The following is a 17,928-nucleotide window of genomic DNA, read 5'->3' on the forward strand; positions in this document are numbered from 1 at the left end:
ATTAAGTTTCTCAAACACAAACGACTAGTGTTAGTGAAAGTCCAATGGGAATCCAGAAGAGAACAAGAGTATACTTGGGAACTAGAATCAGAAATGAAGTGAAAATACCCTCATCTATTTCAGTGAATCTCGAGGACGAGATTTTTCTTAAGGTGGGGAGGATGTAACAACTGTCACTAAAATCCCTAATTAGGATAGTAATTAGCTATTAGGAAAACCCTAATTGAGACACCCAAGTGATTCTACGCAAACCCTAAAAATTTCCAGAACAATCAGAATCAGGATCAGGGCCCCTAAAACTCAGGGGGGGGATAAACCCTAGCCAACGATTATCCTCATAACTAATTATAAAATTCGAAAATTTAAAAACTGTCGACACAGCAAGCCTACATGCATGAAGGGATACTCTATGAAAGTAGGGTGGTCACTCGCGTAGCGCGACGCCTATAGGGGTACCCCCTCGCGCTACGCGACGGTGTCAAATTTCCAGTATAAATAGAGGAGTTTGGCACTTGATTTCCTGCGTTGGTTCGACGGTAAAATTCAATTTGTACATCCAGATATCGTCAAAATACTATAAAAACCCACATAATCTCGAAATTCTGCCGCGATAACAGGGTAATTACTCGATCGCTATTACGATTCAGTTTCCGGAATCAATACATTCAAAGAATGTCTAAGTGCCGCCCACATTGGGCTATGCTTTGTCGTTTGTCGGTAATCCGATAAATGAGTTGAAGCATTGTACTTTGTCGTTGTCGATAATTCGATAATGAGTTGAAGTACTATACTTTGTCGTTTGTCATTTTGATAAATGAGTTGAAGTATTGCACTTGGTCATTCATTGCGAGTAATTGATCTCGGGAAATTATCGTAACTGCTGTATTGATCACTAATCCTGTTTTGTGTGCATTACTGTTAAATTAGAAATAATCAAGGCTAATCAGTAGGCTTATACACTGCTCGTTAAATCTGCAATGTGAGTCATTCTTCTTTTTATCAACTGTTTTACAATACTCCAAATTATTTTCAAAGTGTTATAATTACAGGGACTAAGTCGTGGATATCTTGATTTATTGGTTAGTGGGGTATTGTGCACATTACTATTTCTCCCAGTTAGGTTCATTGACCTACTAGGGAGAAACGTCACTATTAGAGTTCATTAACCTAATAGTGGTATGACCATCGTCACCATTGTGACTTGTCACCATTGTGGCAGAAAGCCAGATAAAGATAAAGATGTAAACCATTGTAATCGCTCTTATGCTGTAATTTATAACTATGGGTCATTTCCTAAAAAAAAACTGAATGAACTCACTCAGTATTTCCCCGCTGATAAAACCTTTTTCAAACATGTTTCAGGTAATCTGTTGTGAGCAAAGAAAAGTGCCAGGAAGCACTACCAGCTTAGAAAAGTGGCTCAGTGTAAATAAATAAAGAAACATGTTTTAAAAATAGAGATTTCCATGGAAATCACATTTATTGTAAATTACTGGGTTTTATCCCTAAATTATGTAATGAGCAGTTTTAATACTAAAGATCCTGTTTTAAAAGACTTCCGCTGTCACCTAAATTAAATACCGCAGGATTTCTGTCCCGCGGCTCCTGAAACGGGTCAAACCGGGTCGGGGGCCGTGACAGTCACCTTGTCATATCGTCTCGGATCAACCGCGAAACTTTACAACTTATTAAATTTTTACAAGTTTCAAAACGAAAAGGTTGCTGAACGGACTGCCGTCCGATCGGATTGCCACCCGATCGAACGACAATCCAACCGGATGACTTGTGACGTTTCACACTTAAACATTTTCACAAAACCCAAAGGATTTTATTTTCAAACGAATCGCCATCCGATCGGACGGCCATCCGTCCAGATGACCATCCGGCCGGATGACTTGATTTATAGAAACACTTCTAAATTTTGAAAATGCTACAACGAAAACTTCAAAGTCACATCATACACAAATACATCCATTCCAAACGGACAACCCTCCGAGCGAATGGCCATCCGTCCGGATGACCATTCATCCGGACGGTCATCCGATCGGATCACTATCCGTCACTTGTCTCGCTCATACTGTGTAACGCACCGTTCAATGCTTATACTGTCGTACTGTGTTCAGGCTAATCTCTCAGCGCTCCCTTCAATCCAAGAAAGTGTTTATTTACTAAACACGATCTTTGAGTATACTCGATCCCTTTTTGCTTTACGTACTTTTAGGTGTAACATACGTTACCTATATCAAATCACATCGATCACACAACGCAAACACTTTTATGCGCTAACCGACTCTGCATGTTATACGTGTTATTTGATGAATGCTTGTATGTTATGTTTACACAGTGATTGTTGCCTGACATCTTAGCAAAGATAATACTATAGTTTGAACTCAGCACCTGACGTGGACAGGGGTTGTTAAGGGTTTTACTTCACGTGTCATAGTGGTGATATGTGTTGCGCATTCTACAACTCGCAGTCATGTCTGTGCATATTTCATTGTCGATAACTTGCTAGCTTCACTTTTCAACATGTTACATGCTTGTTATGCGTAAACCGCTTTCGCTATCTATTATACCATTAAATTTGTATGCTCACCTTTACACTATGTGTATTGATCTCTATTTTAACGTATGTGGCAGGTGTTTAAGATGCTAGGATTGCTGGATGTTTTGGAATCAAGCTTAGGGGAGTCTAGAAACAAACAATTAATTTGTGAGTTGTCGGAACAGTTTTCTATTTGTCTTTGAGAACAATTGGTCTGTAATAACTGTGTTACTTTTTATGTTACGGAATGGGACATAATGCTTAAATAATTGGTAATCGTAGTTGTTATGGAATCTCTTGGACAATCTGTTTCGCTCAGTGCCGCGCCCCGATGATTCCGCCATCGGTTGGGGTGTGACAGTCTTACCTCTACCCCGTAGGAATAGAGAGACTGCTTCCAATGAGACCCCCGGGCTCAATAATAGTTTTGTATCTAGCCTTGGACATGAGGCACATAATACTCAACAATCGGGATAAAGGCTGATTTTTTTCAGTTAAGTGGGTGTTAAATGACTAAAAGGCCCTTTACATTAAGTGAGACCCACTTTAATATAAAGGGCATTTTAGTCATTTCACACCCACTTAACAGAGAAAATTAACCCACATCCATGTTAGGGACTATTAGAGAAACGAGTGTGTAAAAGTTGTAGACTATAGATGTAATTTAAAAAGTTAGGGACTATATGTGAAATTTGACTAAACCACAGATAGCGGCGAAGCTGGAGATTTCCGACCGGGGGGTCGAAACGTATATACCAAAATTTTCTATAAAACCGGGGGGTCAAAACGTATAAACCCAAAAATTTCTATATGAAAACTACATACTCTCCACTAACGAGCGAAAAGTTCGGGGGTCAGCCACCCCCTCCCGCCCCCACAAAGCTTCGCCATTAACCACAAAGACTATCCGAGTATTTTTCTCAAAAAATTATGATATTCTATTCTATTTTATTACATAAAAAAGAAAAGATTTTTACTATTATATCTCGATATCTTGAGACACATGAATGTCTAAACATATATGAATGATGTTTAGTGTCTTGAATTATTATTACTTTACTATTTTCAACATATATAAACCACATGACAGGGAATAGTATCATCTTGCTATTGGTTCAAATGGGTTGTCGCCTCTCCCTCATTAAACTAACCAGTTCATTATTTTATACACACTTTAAAATTACGTTTTTACCCTGCAATAGTGTTTCTCTGCCATTGGTTCAAATGGGCGGCGAGCAATACCCATTGGACCAACCAGTTTATTATTTTATAGCCACTTTAAAATTACGTTTTGCCCCCCCCCCTCCCCAGTTAAAAGATAGGGTTTTGCCTTAATTTCAAAATACATTTACCCTTTTCCTCCGAGCTAAAAATACGATTTCGCCCTCGGTAAAAAAATTACGCTTTTACCCTCAGCCAAGATTACATTTTCGCCCCAGTTCAAAATAAAGTTTTATTTTTCCCCCCGGCTCAAAATTATGAATTTACACCAGTTTATTATTTATACCTACTTTAAAATTACGGTTTTACCCACAGTTTAAAATTACGTATTTCCCCCCAGTTCAAATTAAATTTATGCTTTTGCCCCCAGCTAAAATTTACGAATTTCCCCTCGGTTTAAAATTATGATATTACCCTCAATTCAAAATTACGTTTTTGCCCCCAGTGCAAAATAAAAATATGGTTTTCCCTAACTAAAAATTAGGATTTTACCCTTGGAAAAAAATTGATTTTTCCCCCAAGTAAAAATAAAAATATGACTTTGCCCTCAGCTAAAAATCGTGTCAAAGAGCTGCCCAACACTCTTTTTACTTTTTATTTCTAGCAAAACTATAGTACTGTTTTTTTGATAGGTTGAGAATTATTCGGTTATCGCCCCGCAACGCGGGCGCGCGCCTAGCATTTACCTATTGCCCTAGAGAATTACGTTTTTGTCCCCATTTAAAAATTACGTCTTTGCCATTAGTAGTGTTAGACAGCTGTTAGACACTTTTTCATTGGTCCTGACAAATTACGATTATGCCCTCATTTTAAAATAACAGTTTTGCCAACGTTGAAGTTTTTTTTTTTAAATTATGGTAGTGTTTAGTTGTAATTAGTTTTATTCGTACTAAACAGCTGTCTGACACCCGCTCATTGGTCCTGACAAATTACAATTTTGCCACAGTTCAAAGTTACAATCTTGCTATCGTTTCATTTTTTGGTAAAATTGTGATAGTTTTTTATTTTATTTGATTGGCTTAATATAATTTTTATTAGAATCATTTTATGATTAGTATGCAGAAGTAACTACACATATAAAACTAAGAAATATTCAGGTTATCGCTATAAACTAAGCATAAGGGTGTTAGGAGTGGTTAAACACTTTAGAGTGGCAAACCAAAAAAACGACCAATCAGAGCGCGCCATGTCAATCAGTCAAAAGTGTTTAAACTTTGCTGAAAAGTGTTGGCAATGGTTTAAACACTTGCTGAAGTGGTAAACTTTTTTTATTATTTTTTTGTGCACTAGTTTATTTAATATTTAAGTTAATAAATGTAGAATAAAAACATTAAATTAAAAAACAATAAACTTTCATAAATTAAATTAAAAACATCAAAATTACACTAAATTAAAAAACAATAAAATTACATTAACTTGAAATAAATTAAACTAGTCTTCGTCGGAATCGACCAAAAGGTGGGGTAAATCTTGACTTGCGAGATGATCTATGAGATCGTGTTTTAGTCTCCAATGCGTGTCTTTATCCATCAACTCACCCAACACCGTATCGTCTAGAGCGGGCTCGACCGGAGGATCCCGAATGTGCACCGGTGCTATCGCCTTTCCTTCATCTTTCAAAATCATGTTGTGTAAAATAATACACGTGTACACGACACTCCTAATTTTTTTAACGGATCTTGCTCGCATCGGTCGACTCAATACACCCCATTTCGCCTTCAAAACACCAAAAGCCCGTTCGACGTCTTTTTTTGCCGCCTCATGTTGCCTCTTGAATTTCTTTTGGTCTACTTCGTGAGGGTAAGGGATCGACTTCACAAACACGGACCACGAAGGGTAGATTCCATCCACGAGCAAATAACCACATTCGACGTCTTTTCTTGCTGCCTCATGTTGCCTCTTGAATAGCCGATGTCACCTTTTGCAACGGCGTAAACCCCTTCCTACCTCGCGCATCGGGGGCCTCTTCAAACCACGGGTCGTTCTCTACCACGTCGACCACAACTTTTAGAAACAAACGTTTCGACATACGGAACCTATGTCGAAAGATATCTTCGTTGTACTTCGGGTCTTCGACAAAATAATCCGCCATGAGTGTCTCATGCCCCTCGTCACGTTGACTATCAATATATCTCCTTCGGTTAGACGTGCCCGTGTCTTGAAGTTCGGCTTCTTCGATAAGATTTTGAAAAAAAAGAATGCTACTATCGGATGAATCGTCGCTACTCATGGGTGGGAACCATAACGGGAGTTAATCCGCCATTTTGTTTTGTAGATGTTTGGGAAGGATTTGTGGTGTTTTTTGATTTGGTTGGATATAAATTTGAAGATGGTTTGGTATGTTATATATAGTTTAATTTTTAAAAGAAAAAATATATTTTTTTTTATTTTAAACGGTAATATTACCGTTGAAACTCGCCCCCAATGTCAAAATTCCCCTTTCCCGCGTCGGCATGCCCTCCCCGCACCACACTCTTCACCGTCTCGGCAAAGGGTTGTCAGTGGTGTTTGCCGCGTGGAAAAAAAACCCTTTGCGGCTACCACTCGTAACACCCTAAACTAGTATATCTTTAATTGTGGAGGAAATAAATACAAAGTTGATAGGGTCACAAGCCTCCAATCTAGAAGTAAGAGAGCCGCTGATATTTTGAAAGTAAGGACAAATAAATATCTAAGGCAGAAAAATATCTGATAACCGACATGGCTCTAAGATGACGTGGCTCCATACCACGTGTAAAAGCATCTGACAGCTGGTACTTTTTATTCCCCTTATACGCACTTTTTCTCCACAAAATATCCAATCCAAATTCTCTATGAAACAAGATCTTTATTTGTGATATAGAAGATAACGTTTTTTCTTTTTCATTCTTCTTCTGCAACAGTAACGGTGACGGTAACGGTAACGGAGACGGCAGAGATGACCGGTAACGATGTGTTGGTCAATGATTTTGTGGAGCAGGAGGAGAGTTCAATTAGGGTACTTTAATTCCTCTCTGTTTAAAGTATTTGTTTATTTTTATATGATGTTAGATTTGTGTTATGATCTGTTTGTTTTGTTTTGATTTAACGGTGATTTAAGGTGTGCTTTTAGGGTTTTTTTTTTTAATGTGTATCGCTATTTTGTATTGAATTATGAGTTATTATTTGGTATTTTGTTAGGTTTTTGAATCGGAGTGTTATATTATGCAAATTTACATCTCTTCTTACGGTGTGTTTGAATAATATATTTCCATGGTTTGTATTGAATTTGGAGCGTAATCGGTTTTAAATTAATTTCGAATCTCAAATTTGGAGGTTTTTTAACAGTTGTGTTGTTATTTTCTCTAGTGATTTATGTTGTTAGGCAAAGTGTTTTGTGTTGATGTATGACAAGTTTGTGGTATTTTGGGTTAAAAGCACACTAACTTTTTAGGTTTCGTTTATGGTAAATAATAGTTTTTATATTCTTCTAAAAAGAGGATTTGTGACACCTTAGGCAAATCCTACACATTGTCCGACTCGTTTTAGGCGCATTGGCCGTGGATAGAGAATGACTGACTCTTAAGATAAGTGTGTGGAAGTAATTTAAGGATAGGAAGTCTCTGCTCAGACAAATAAAAAACAAATCCGTGAGCTTCTTGTGGACAATATTGATTGGTATGAGCGGCCGGATGTTACAGGTTTACTTATCAAGTATAGTAGTTGTTTACATGATGGATAAAAGGTTATTTGCACTTGACAATCCTTAAGGTCACATAGTACAATATTAGTGGAACCACCAGTTACAATCTTATGCATATATAATTTGTTATTGAGTTTATTACCATTTTTTTAACCTGTTGTTTTCTCATACGAGGTGCTAACTATAATTTACTGTATCAGGACTTGCGTAAAGATGAATCATCAAAGTGGACCAACGAGAAACACAGTTTATATCTGAAGTCGATAGAAGCATTATTCGTCGACCAGCTGTATAACTCTTTGGATATGCAAACATACTCCTCTGATGAAATCTCCACCGGGAAAAACCAACCCGACACTTGTATTGCTTCAGGCCAGGTTTATAATCTGATGAAACCTATCTACACACTGCATCGAAAGCTTTTTTTGTTTGTTTCTAACGTTCGGATACAACTTATTTGCCAGTTTAAGGTTCTTCAGCGCGGCTGTTGGTCGAAGAAATGCTTCAAGAGAGAACAATCACATCTGAAAGATGCAGATAGGCCCCAAGTTTCTCCAAGCAATCATTGGATCCAGCATTTCACAAATGGGTCCCTCAAAAGACAAACTTCAACTTCAATGCAAGATTTTGTAACCGACTCTCGGTTGCATCAAGAGACTGGTTGTAGCAATACAGGTACTTTTAAGCTACTTACATTTTGTAAACTAGTATGTTTAATATAGTCTGTATTAACATTCCATCATTGCAGAGGGGACAGATCAAAATTTTGTTGAAGACGCAATGTCCAGCCGAAAAAGGGTGAGAACTTCAAAAATCGCTCACTCAACCAAAGATCAGGTAATTTGCAATGCCGATTTATATGAAGGTTTGTACTTTTATGTTTATTGAACTCATATTGTTTTTTGGTAGCTTATTTAGAATCTGTTTACATTCAGGTTGTTCCCCGTTGCACTTTGGATGCAACAACTAAAATCGCGGATAGTTATGTTTGTTCAAAAAAGAAGACAAAATGAGGTGTTCCAGGATCCAGATGACCATTTATATGTTCTTAACCTGGCTGGGGTTATGAAGTGTTAACCCATGTTACTCTCTTAAAAGATTTTGTAGTGAAGAAATTGGATGTGATTTCCAGTGTGTGATGATGGTGCTGAAAACACATAGTAAAGAATTAAAGGTGTAGATTATATGATAATGAGAAGGTGAATAAAAACTTTATGCTCGGACTAGGAAAATCAAGATATAGATAGGTTGATTATCGATTGGTTCGCTCTTTTTTTTGTTGTGGTCAGTTGGTAGCACTGGTGTCCACTCTTGTTGGTAGTTCATTCGTTCATTAGTTTGTTGTTAAATTGATATCTATGTTACTCCAGCTTTGTTAGTTCATTAAAGGATTCAAAAAATTGCAACGTGTTTGGTTATTAGCTAGTATAGAAGGGTATGTGTGTGAGTTTGATTGCCCAAGATAAAGGTTTTGGTAATTAGAACATCTATAAAAAATGGTAACTTCAATTATCAGAATAAAATTTGAACAGTTACATACATGAGTAATTATTATCTTTCTATACAGTTTGCTGTTAAAAAAATGTTAAGCAATGAAGAAATGTATGCATATATTAGTTACATTGTTGGGAAATATTTTTAGTTAGTTGCAACTTCTAATAAAACTGAATAATTACATGAGTAATTATTTTGTGGTGCTTATGTGACGATTATGGACGCCTAGGTGGACGCATGGCTCTATGGAGGACCTGTTCGGTTTAGAGTTTGGATTTTCGAACTCAAGTGGATGGAAAATGGTGGACCCATGGCTCTATGGAGGACCTGTTCGGTTTAGAGTTTGGATTTTCGAACTCAAGCGGATGGAAAATGGTGGACCCATGCGATATATATATAATATTTATATTCTAAAAAGTGTAGGAAGCCACCAGAAAGATATCATGTGTCGAAGGAAACAAAAAATGTGGATGACAACAAGTGGAAAAAATAATCTAGATAATACAATGTGTATTTTCTATGACACGATCTTATAATTTATTTTCCTACATTTTTTAGAATAAAAATCAATGCTCTAACCTTATCTTTCTAACCCATAGAAATGTGTATCATTACCGTTACGGAACCATCATATTTGTTTTTTTGTTGGTAGTTTCAATAAATTTTTTTTTTGTTGGTAATTTCAAGTAGCACCAGCCCATGGCTTTATAGCCTAGTGACATTTTGGGGGTGAGATAAGACTTTAGGACCAATTGGTCCTGGGTTCGATTCCCACAAGGGGGGTTTTCTCATATTTATTGGGTTTCCTCCTGAATTGGTGTATAGGCATTATGTCTAGTAAAGATGGATATGATCAAGTGGTTCCGCTGGTGACACGATGATACTCTAGTGGTCCGTCAGTCAGTGATCCAAATTTGCCGTTCAAAAAAAAAAAATTCAAGTAGCACCAAAAATCAATGAAAATGTATGCCGTATATTAAACTAGTAAATTAGACGGAGAACCTGTTTTCATTCCCTAACATTCTCTACTAACCGATCAAAACACATACGAATCCCCCTTGGTGAATTCATTCTCCATGCCTTCATTTTCTGGACATGAATTCCATCAGATTTTGAAGGTAATCTTCAATTTCTTTATTTTCATTTTGCTATTCAATTGGTTTCATTGGCGGAGGAAATTTGAATCTGGAACTGTCATTTGTGTTCATAAAGTTGTTGAAATTATTTGGTAAAACGTGATATTATATGCTTTCCGGGCCTAAAGCAGATTTCAAAATCAGGGTCATTTTTTTCAAGTTCTGACATATGGAAATATGATGACACATATTTTGTATATTGCTCTTCTTGTCAAAACTAAATATTAAAAGAAGTTAAACCCTAAATCACCTATTCAAATCTAATTCGCGGTACGAAAAAAAAAAACACAGATATATCGCGTAGATTATTTATTTCAACACTTTCTAATACCTTGGTATATAATCAAGAAAATTGAGGGGTCCATAAGTGTGGACCGCTTATTTTTTTTTATACAGTCTAGTCACCCCTGTATATATGCATCTTTGTATGCATGTTGTATGTATGGATTTTGAATATTTTATATTTTTTTTCTCTTGCATAGTTAACCAATAACCATATATTGTATCCCAAAACAGTTAAGGTAGGTTAAAAATGAGTCTTGGTAAAAGTTAGACCTTTTCTAGTTGGAAGAAACAGTTGGTAAAATCCAATTGCTATTAGCAACACCTGTTCTAAATACGAATTGGAAGATTGCTTCTGCATACAAATTACAAACCATTTTTTGTGCTTGCAATGGTTTTTGTTATCGACTGCCTTTCTTGTTCTCGATTTACCCCTACGAGGATCTGACAGTTTCTATTTATTTACACTTTCAGTGTTGATATTTGCTCCAATGCCGTCGTTAGCGTCAAGTTCAAGAGCCGTCAGGCAGTTGTTTACGTTCAAGAATGGCGGTAGACAGCTAATCAAATGTCCAAGAAACAAACCTAAACCGGCAAGTTATGTTCAGAATCGGTTCTTTAGAAGCATTGCACATGTTGAACCTTGTTCCCCTTCATTTCAACCAGTTGCTGGTAGTCACGAGGTCGATTCCGTGTGTTTGCAAAATACACATTTAAGTAGTTTTGTTCAAAGGAGAGGCTTTCTCGGTTGTGGTGATGGAGATCAAGGGAGTACAGGCGTATCGAAAGTTCACGAGGAGAAGCATATTTTGGGGTAATAATAACTTAATAACTGTTCTCTATTAACGTTAGATTGTTGCTATTATTATCTGCACGATTATAACGGTTCTGTTTTTTAGGTATTCCCCAGAACAGATGTATGCAGTGGTTGCCGCTGTTGACATGTATCAGGATTTTCTTCCTTGGTGTAGACGATCAGATATTGTTAAACGTCATGGCGATGGTTCTTTTGATGCTGAGCTGGAAATCGGTTTTAAATTTCTTGTTGAAAGCTATGTATCTCATGTTAAATTGATCAAACCCAAATCAATAAAGGTAACATATTTCCATTATTCTTATTTTCTTTTTTAAGTTTGTAAGATGTTTCTGAATTCTTGTTCCGTTTTTTCAGACAACTTCATCACAAAGTAACCTTTTCGACCATTTAATAAACATCTGGGAGTTCCATCCGGGACCCGCTCCAGGGACGTGTGACCTCCGTTTTCTTGTGGATTTCAAGTTCCGGTCACCATTTTATTCACAGGTAATCAGTTAACTTGTACACTTTATATGTTTCTTTTGCACAAAAGTGTAACTTAGTTTGATGGGTGTGTTTTATACAACAGATGGCATCGGTGTTCTTTAAGGAGGTGTCTTCTCGACTGGTTGGTTCATTCTGTGACCGTTGTCGTTTGATTTATGGGCCTGGGGTTCCGGTCATTGAACAAAGGAGATGAACCATGACCCTGTGAATATATCTGCTAATTAATGTTTTTCATTATACTGCTTTGTCTTGTTAGTTTGTGTAAATATTGCAGTTTGTTTTCCTGTCATACAACAGGATTAGAATGTATGGTCACATTTCTAATTTTCTTGTATCTGTATATTGCTTTACTGCTAAGAAGGATGAAAAAACAGATGAAAAACAACTTATGGATCAGAAATCCGCTTATAAATAGACAAACCTTTTTCCCAAAAAAAAAAAAAAAAAAAAAAAACTTGTAAATTGTTTCATACAACCTGAAACTGAATTACACAAACAAAAAATAGCTATCAGTGCACAAATAGGAGTTCAACAAAATTAAAGAACAAATATGTATTTGATTTTTCCTGTCACAAAATATGCTTTTATTCATTTATATCATGGTCTCATTTATCTCTGTCTACTTTGTAGCCCACAAAATAGGAATATTAAATGACAAAAATGAGTAATATCTTATACTGATGGAATACAATCTCTATATGTTACAATGCAACATGGGTTGAATTATCATTATCAATTATATATATATAGCACCATGCAAAGAATTATCTGCAAATTGCTAGCTAAGTATAACCATATTACCAGAATGCCCTAGGCGTTTTGAGACGCAGCAGGAATAGGTGATGTGTATTTCTCTATAGCCGCTCTAATCCGCTCCTTATCTCGGGTAGGAAAAGCTTCCAATAGCATTCCATCTTTATAGAAATGAAAAAGAGGCACCGTCTGTGTATTATATCAAAATAAATCCCAAATTTTGTACGAAGAATACACCAATTATATTATAACCAGCAAACAAAAAATTTATGAAGAAACAAGGGAAATTTACATACCTTAATTCGAAGTCGTTCTGCTATATCTGATTGCTCATCATATTCGTCAATCACCTGTATCATACATCACAAGAGCATTAGTTTAAAAGCAGTTTGTTTAAACTTGAAGTTTAAAAGCAGTTTGTTTGAGTTTGACTATCATAAGTCAACTCGGGGCACTTTGATGAAACAAAACAACCGACGATGCAAGTGTTTTATAAGTAACAGGACAGGAATATGAAATGAACCGAACTCACATTATGCTTTAAGAATATGACTGCAGCCTCTTCATCACCAGACCCTTTGCACAATTTAGCAAAACCCTGTTCGATATATTTGCAACTACCACACGAAGTACGGTAGAAATCGACCACAACCAATGTATTATCGTTTTTTGCTTTTTCAACAACTGCAAGTAGTTCCTCGTCCCTTTTTATTTCTCTAACACATTCAACGGGACAGAGCTCATCATCTTCATCTAGCGGGTCCCCACTAGCCGTACAGTGGACCGACTGGTAGTCGATCAGAGGCCTATGATATTGTAACACTGGACCTCTGTTATCACATGGAGTTGTTGTATCTTTCAAATGCCATCTTCTCATGAAGCTTTTATCCAGAAGAGGAGAAGAGGGGGTATTAAATTCTGCTGTTTTCCAGTTTTTAACTTGTAAAGGAGGAGTGTGGTGGATCATGATTCTATTATATTCTATGCTTCACAAATCACTTTGATGTCCACAATTTGAAGGAAACTTTTATGTCTAAAGTGAGCAGCATGAAATGCGATGATCATACACCTTTGTGATGAATGTAGGTTGATCCAGATTGCAGACAGACGCAATGATCAGATTACGATGGGCTGAAACTGTAGCTCTCAGGTGACGGAGCAATAGGGTGATGAGAAAGTAACAGCACAAAGCTACAAACTCATCAATCACCACACACTTTTGGTTTTGGATCTACTATCCTATCCTATCCACCACTCGCTCCATTATTCCAAACTTTAGATCTTGAAGTTTGGTCACTCAGCTTTTAAAGTTTATAATTGTAACCACTTTATTGTTTTAACTTTCAAAGTTATCATTTTTAAGATTACAATTGTGAAGACTTTATTTTTAGAGTAAACTGCCATTTTGGTCCCTGTGGTTTGGCCAGTTTTGCCACTTTAGTCCAAATCTCAAACTTATTACATCCAGGGCCCTGTGGTTTGGTTTTTGATACCATTTTGGTCCAAATTTCAAATTTGACCAGATTTCCCATTAATGACCTGCTATTTTGTCTTTACCCTCAGGGGCATTTTGGTCATTTTAGATTTATTATCTCTTTATAATAACTCATTTATAATAAAACCCTTAGATCATCATCTTCAACCTCATCTCAGACATCTCTTTCTCTCTCTCTCTCTCTCTCTCTCTCAACATAAAATCTGCTCTCTCTCTAAAATACCACCACCACACCACCACCACACCACCCCCACCCCCACCATCGCATCATCCCCACCACCATCCCGCCGCCGCCAACTCTGCTCTCTCTCTCTCTAAAATGACATGCTCTCTCTCTAAAATACCGCAACGCTCGAAAACACATGGTAAATCGAAGCTCAAACGCTCGAAATCAAAGCTCAAACGCTGCTGGTGCTCAAATCGAAGCTCAAACGCTCGAAAACTCTAACCCTAAGAACACACAGATCTCCGCCTCAAGATCTCCGCCTCAAGAACACATGGTAAACCCTAACCCTATAGTGTTTGCCCAGTCGTTTTTTGGGTGGAGGTGCTCACCGGATTGAGAGAGAGGGGCGGTGGTTGCAGGGGGTGCGAGAGGGTGGTTGCAGGGAGTTGCAGGTTCATCGAATGTGGTTGCAGGGGGTGCGAGTGGGTGGTTGCAGGGAGTTGCAGGTTCATCAGATGTGGTTGAAGGGGGTGCGAGTGGGTGGTTGCAGGGAGTTGCAGGTTCATCGGATGTGGTTGGTCCCTGTGGTTTTGGTAGAATTTTGTTGTTTCAATTGCTGATTTGGATTACTTTTATGTGATTCAGTGGATTTTTTTTTTGAGTAAACTGCGAGGCTGTGATGATTTCACCTAATCCGAGTCAAAATTGGGTCAACATTTGAGATTTTCCGCAGCTTGGCGTGGCAGAATCAGAGGAGGGCAAGTGCGCTTGCAACCTCTGTTTGCAGCCATGGCGGTTTTGATTTGTTGTTGGAGCCTCGTTTCTTTTTATAAATTGGTTTTTGATTTTCTTAAAGATGATGTTCTTGATTTTCTGGATTTTCTGGGTTTTGATGATGATGTTTGATGATGTTCTTGAAGATACAGATCTGAGCCTCGTTTCTTTTTACAAATCGGTTTTGTTTTTGTGATGGTTTCTGGTTTTGTTCTGGGTTCTTGATTTTCTTGAAGATGATGTTCTTGATTTTCTGGGTTTTGATGATGATGTTTGACGATGTTCTTGATTTTCTGGGTTTTGATGAGGAAGTTTGATGATGTTCTTGAAGATAGATGTTATTAATTACTGAAATGTTATAATAAATTAACATGGACCAAAATGCCCCTGCACTACAGGACAAAATAGGAGGTTGCAACAGTCAAAAGATAGGGTTTTTGGATTTTGGACTAAAATGGCAACAAAATGCAAACCACAGGGCCCTGGATGTAATAAGTTTGAGATTTGGACTAAAGTGGCAAAACTGACCAAACCACAGGGACCAAAATGGCAGTTTACTCTTATTTTTAGGTTTTTAAAGTTTTCATTGTATTTTTAAGTTTACCAATCAATATATGATGGCAGTCGTTTGCAACCATTGTTCTTAATACTTTGTACATTGTATGGCTGTGAGGGCCGGTCCTAGAATTTTGGAGGCCTAAAAGCGAATTAAAAATTTAAGGCCGTTTTTAATTTTTTTAGGATCGTAATTTCGGTTTATATATGACATGAAATATATTAAGAAAAAACTTATAAAGCACTTAACCATTATATAAATTAGATGATTTCCCTAATCAAATAATGTTGTGATCTAATACATAAATCAAATGTAAGTTGGTCAAAAGATTTTAACCTAACAAATAACAACTTACATTATATGTGAAAGAAATTAAAACATGCTACTTATTTTAAGTATATTATTGTTATTAGTTAGAAACGATTTTTTTTTACAATAAAATTTTACATGGACGTATCATGTTAAAAATTTGTGTGGACAAAATATATTAACTTATTAAATTAAGAGGGATGATTAAAAAAGATGCATTATAACCCTTTATTAAAAGAGTGAGTAATAATTTTGAAAATGGTTATTAGGTGGGATTCGAACACAGCTCTCTACAAAAACCAAATCTTGTCCTTACCACCTGACTACACTTGTTTTAATGTCAACAAATATCACTGTAAATATAATATCCTTTTTTTATAAATATAGATTTATTTATTTTTTAATTTTGGAGGCCCTAAGCTATCGTCTAGCCCAATTACATTAACGGGCCGGCCCTGGTTGTTCACTTGCTCTTTAATTTTTAGCTTATTTGATGTAAGGAGGTTTCAGCAAGAGCTGCTCGTCTCACCATCCTCAACCCTATTAATAGCGCTACCATGTATGTTGGTTTCTTAGACTAAACGGAGTGGGGCGTCTCCCCCTCCGATGCCGCCCCAAACACCGCCCCCCATAGGCGTCCCCAAGGGCGTCCCCCCTTTGCCCGTCCTCTTCTCGTCGCCACTCCTCTCACACAAATCAACTTTTGGCACAAAATTCCAAGAACTCCCCCCCTCCAAGACGCCCCAAGCCGCCCCAAACACCACGCCCCCTTTTTTGCTCAAAATCCTCTGATCTGACGTGGCGCCACGTGTCGCAAGACGCCCTACTCCCTTCAGTCTTATGTATTTTCATTATTTCAACAATTTTTGTGAAAGGTTAAAGGAAAGTTTAAAATTTTGGGGTTCATGTACATATGTGAAGTTGTAACTGAATCAAGTATTCAATCATTTGTTTGAGAAGATACACCATAACCTAGAAAATATTGATAAAGATTCAAACCCTAATAAATATTTGAGTAAACTTCCGTTTTGCTCCCTGTGGTTTGGTCACTTTAATAGTTTTGCCCCAAACCTTTAAAAATAGCCATTTTACTCCCTGATGTTTGGATTTTGTCTCCAGTTTGCTCCACGGTCTTAACTCCATCCATATTCTATGTTAACTGACAGGGTATTTTGGTAATTACAAATATAAAATAAGGGTATTTTGGTAATTTACATTTAAAAGTAAATTTTATTAATAATGCATAACAAGTTCAGTTTTCACTCTCTCTCTCTCTCTATAAGATCACCCTCTCTCTCTCCTACACCAACCACCCACCACCAATCGCCACCACCTCCCCTTTCCCTTACAACCTGCTACGACTACAACCACCTGCTACGACCGCAATCAATTCTTTTATCCTTCCAAATCAATTCTTTATTTACATTATCTCTCTCTGAAACACAAGCACCAACACTCGTCACCACAACACCACCACCTACTAACAACAACCACCACCACGGCACCACCTGCCCTTCCAAATTACCGGAGCCACCCAAACCACATACATATCAACCTTTTCAACCATCAGATTTATAAACCAGATCTCTAACCCCAAACATCAGATTTGTCATAGATCCGTATGTTTAACCATATTCAACCTGTTCACCATCCTCTTCTACAAGTGCCACCGCGGACAAGCAGCAGTACCACCACCAGAAATCATCACCTTAGCCCCAAAAACCACTGAATCACCACCATCTCTCTACCTTCTGTTGCGGAGCCACGACGAAGTCCAATAGTTTAACGATTTTGGCCGACGATCTAGGGTTTCGATCCCTCTATTGCTGTTGTTGACCCCCGCGAACCACCATGGCCATCCTTCGTCTTATTTGTTCTTGTCACCGGAGGGATGAACCTTAGTTCGAAACCCTAGATCTAGAAATTGTTGTCAACATCCTTTGTATCCCTGGCCGCCGCTACTGTAACACCTCGAATTTTTGTGTCCAATAAATAAATGACACGTGTCAAATACGACAAAAATAATATAAACCCGGATTTAATTAAGATTTGCGGTAGGATTTTCGAATATGTCGACATGTTAATTTTATACCTTTGAGCGACTTCGTTACTATAAATCCCGAGACCCCAAGCAAATTTATAAGCACCTAATCTTAATCGGGTCATTAATAATAATCACAAGCCTACAAGTTGCTAATCTAATCCTAAGAAAATAATGCAAGACAAATAATTG

General features: G+C 37.3%; 3 protein-coding genes across 3 annotated transcripts; 2 read left to right on the forward strand and 1 right to left on the reverse strand.

Moving 5' to 3' along the window:
• The first annotated feature begins 6,555 nt into the window (after window positions 1-6,555).
• LOC110879430 (cold-regulated protein 27) lies at window positions 6,556-8,827 on the forward strand. Its single transcript, XM_022127887.2, has 5 exons — window positions 6,556-6,743; window positions 7,628-7,804; window positions 7,892-8,102; window positions 8,176-8,264; window positions 8,363-8,827. The coding sequence occupies exons 1-5, from the start codon at window positions 6,684-6,686 to the stop codon at window positions 8,438-8,440; spliced, it is 615 nt and encodes a 204-aa protein (XP_021983579.1). The 5' UTR covers window positions 6,556-6,683; the 3' UTR covers window positions 8,441-8,827.
• A 1,019-nt stretch (window positions 8,828-9,846) lies between these two features.
• On the forward strand, window positions 9,847-11,966 carry LOC110879431 (coenzyme Q-binding protein COQ10 homolog, mitochondrial). The gene is made up of 5 exons (XM_022127889.2): window positions 9,847-10,039; window positions 10,814-11,153; window positions 11,239-11,434; window positions 11,511-11,642; window positions 11,725-11,966. The coding sequence occupies exons 2-5, from the start codon at window positions 10,831-10,833 to the stop codon at window positions 11,833-11,835; spliced, it is 762 nt and encodes a 253-aa protein (XP_021983581.1). The 5' UTR covers window positions 9,847-10,039; window positions 10,814-10,830; the 3' UTR covers window positions 11,836-11,966.
• A 203-nt stretch (window positions 11,967-12,169) lies between these two features.
• On the reverse strand, window positions 12,170-13,671 carry LOC110879432 (thioredoxin-like 4, chloroplastic). Its single transcript, XM_022127890.2, has 3 exons — window positions 12,928-13,671; window positions 12,692-12,745; window positions 12,170-12,584 (listed from the first exon to the last, which is right to left on the reverse strand). Exons 1-3 carry the CDS (start codon window positions 13,360-13,362, stop codon window positions 12,453-12,455), a joined length of 621 nt encoding a protein of 206 aa, XP_021983582.1. The 5' UTR covers window positions 13,363-13,671; the 3' UTR covers window positions 12,170-12,452.
• Between the last annotated feature and the right edge of the window lie 4,257 nt (window positions 13,672-17,928).

This window comes from Helianthus annuus, chromosome 9 (genome assembly GCF_002127325.2).
Source record: "Helianthus annuus cultivar XRQ/B chromosome 9, HanXRQr2.0-SUNRISE, whole genome shotgun sequence".
In the NCBI taxonomy this organism is placed as follows: domain Eukaryota; kingdom Viridiplantae; phylum Streptophyta; class Magnoliopsida; order Asterales; family Asteraceae; genus Helianthus; species Helianthus annuus.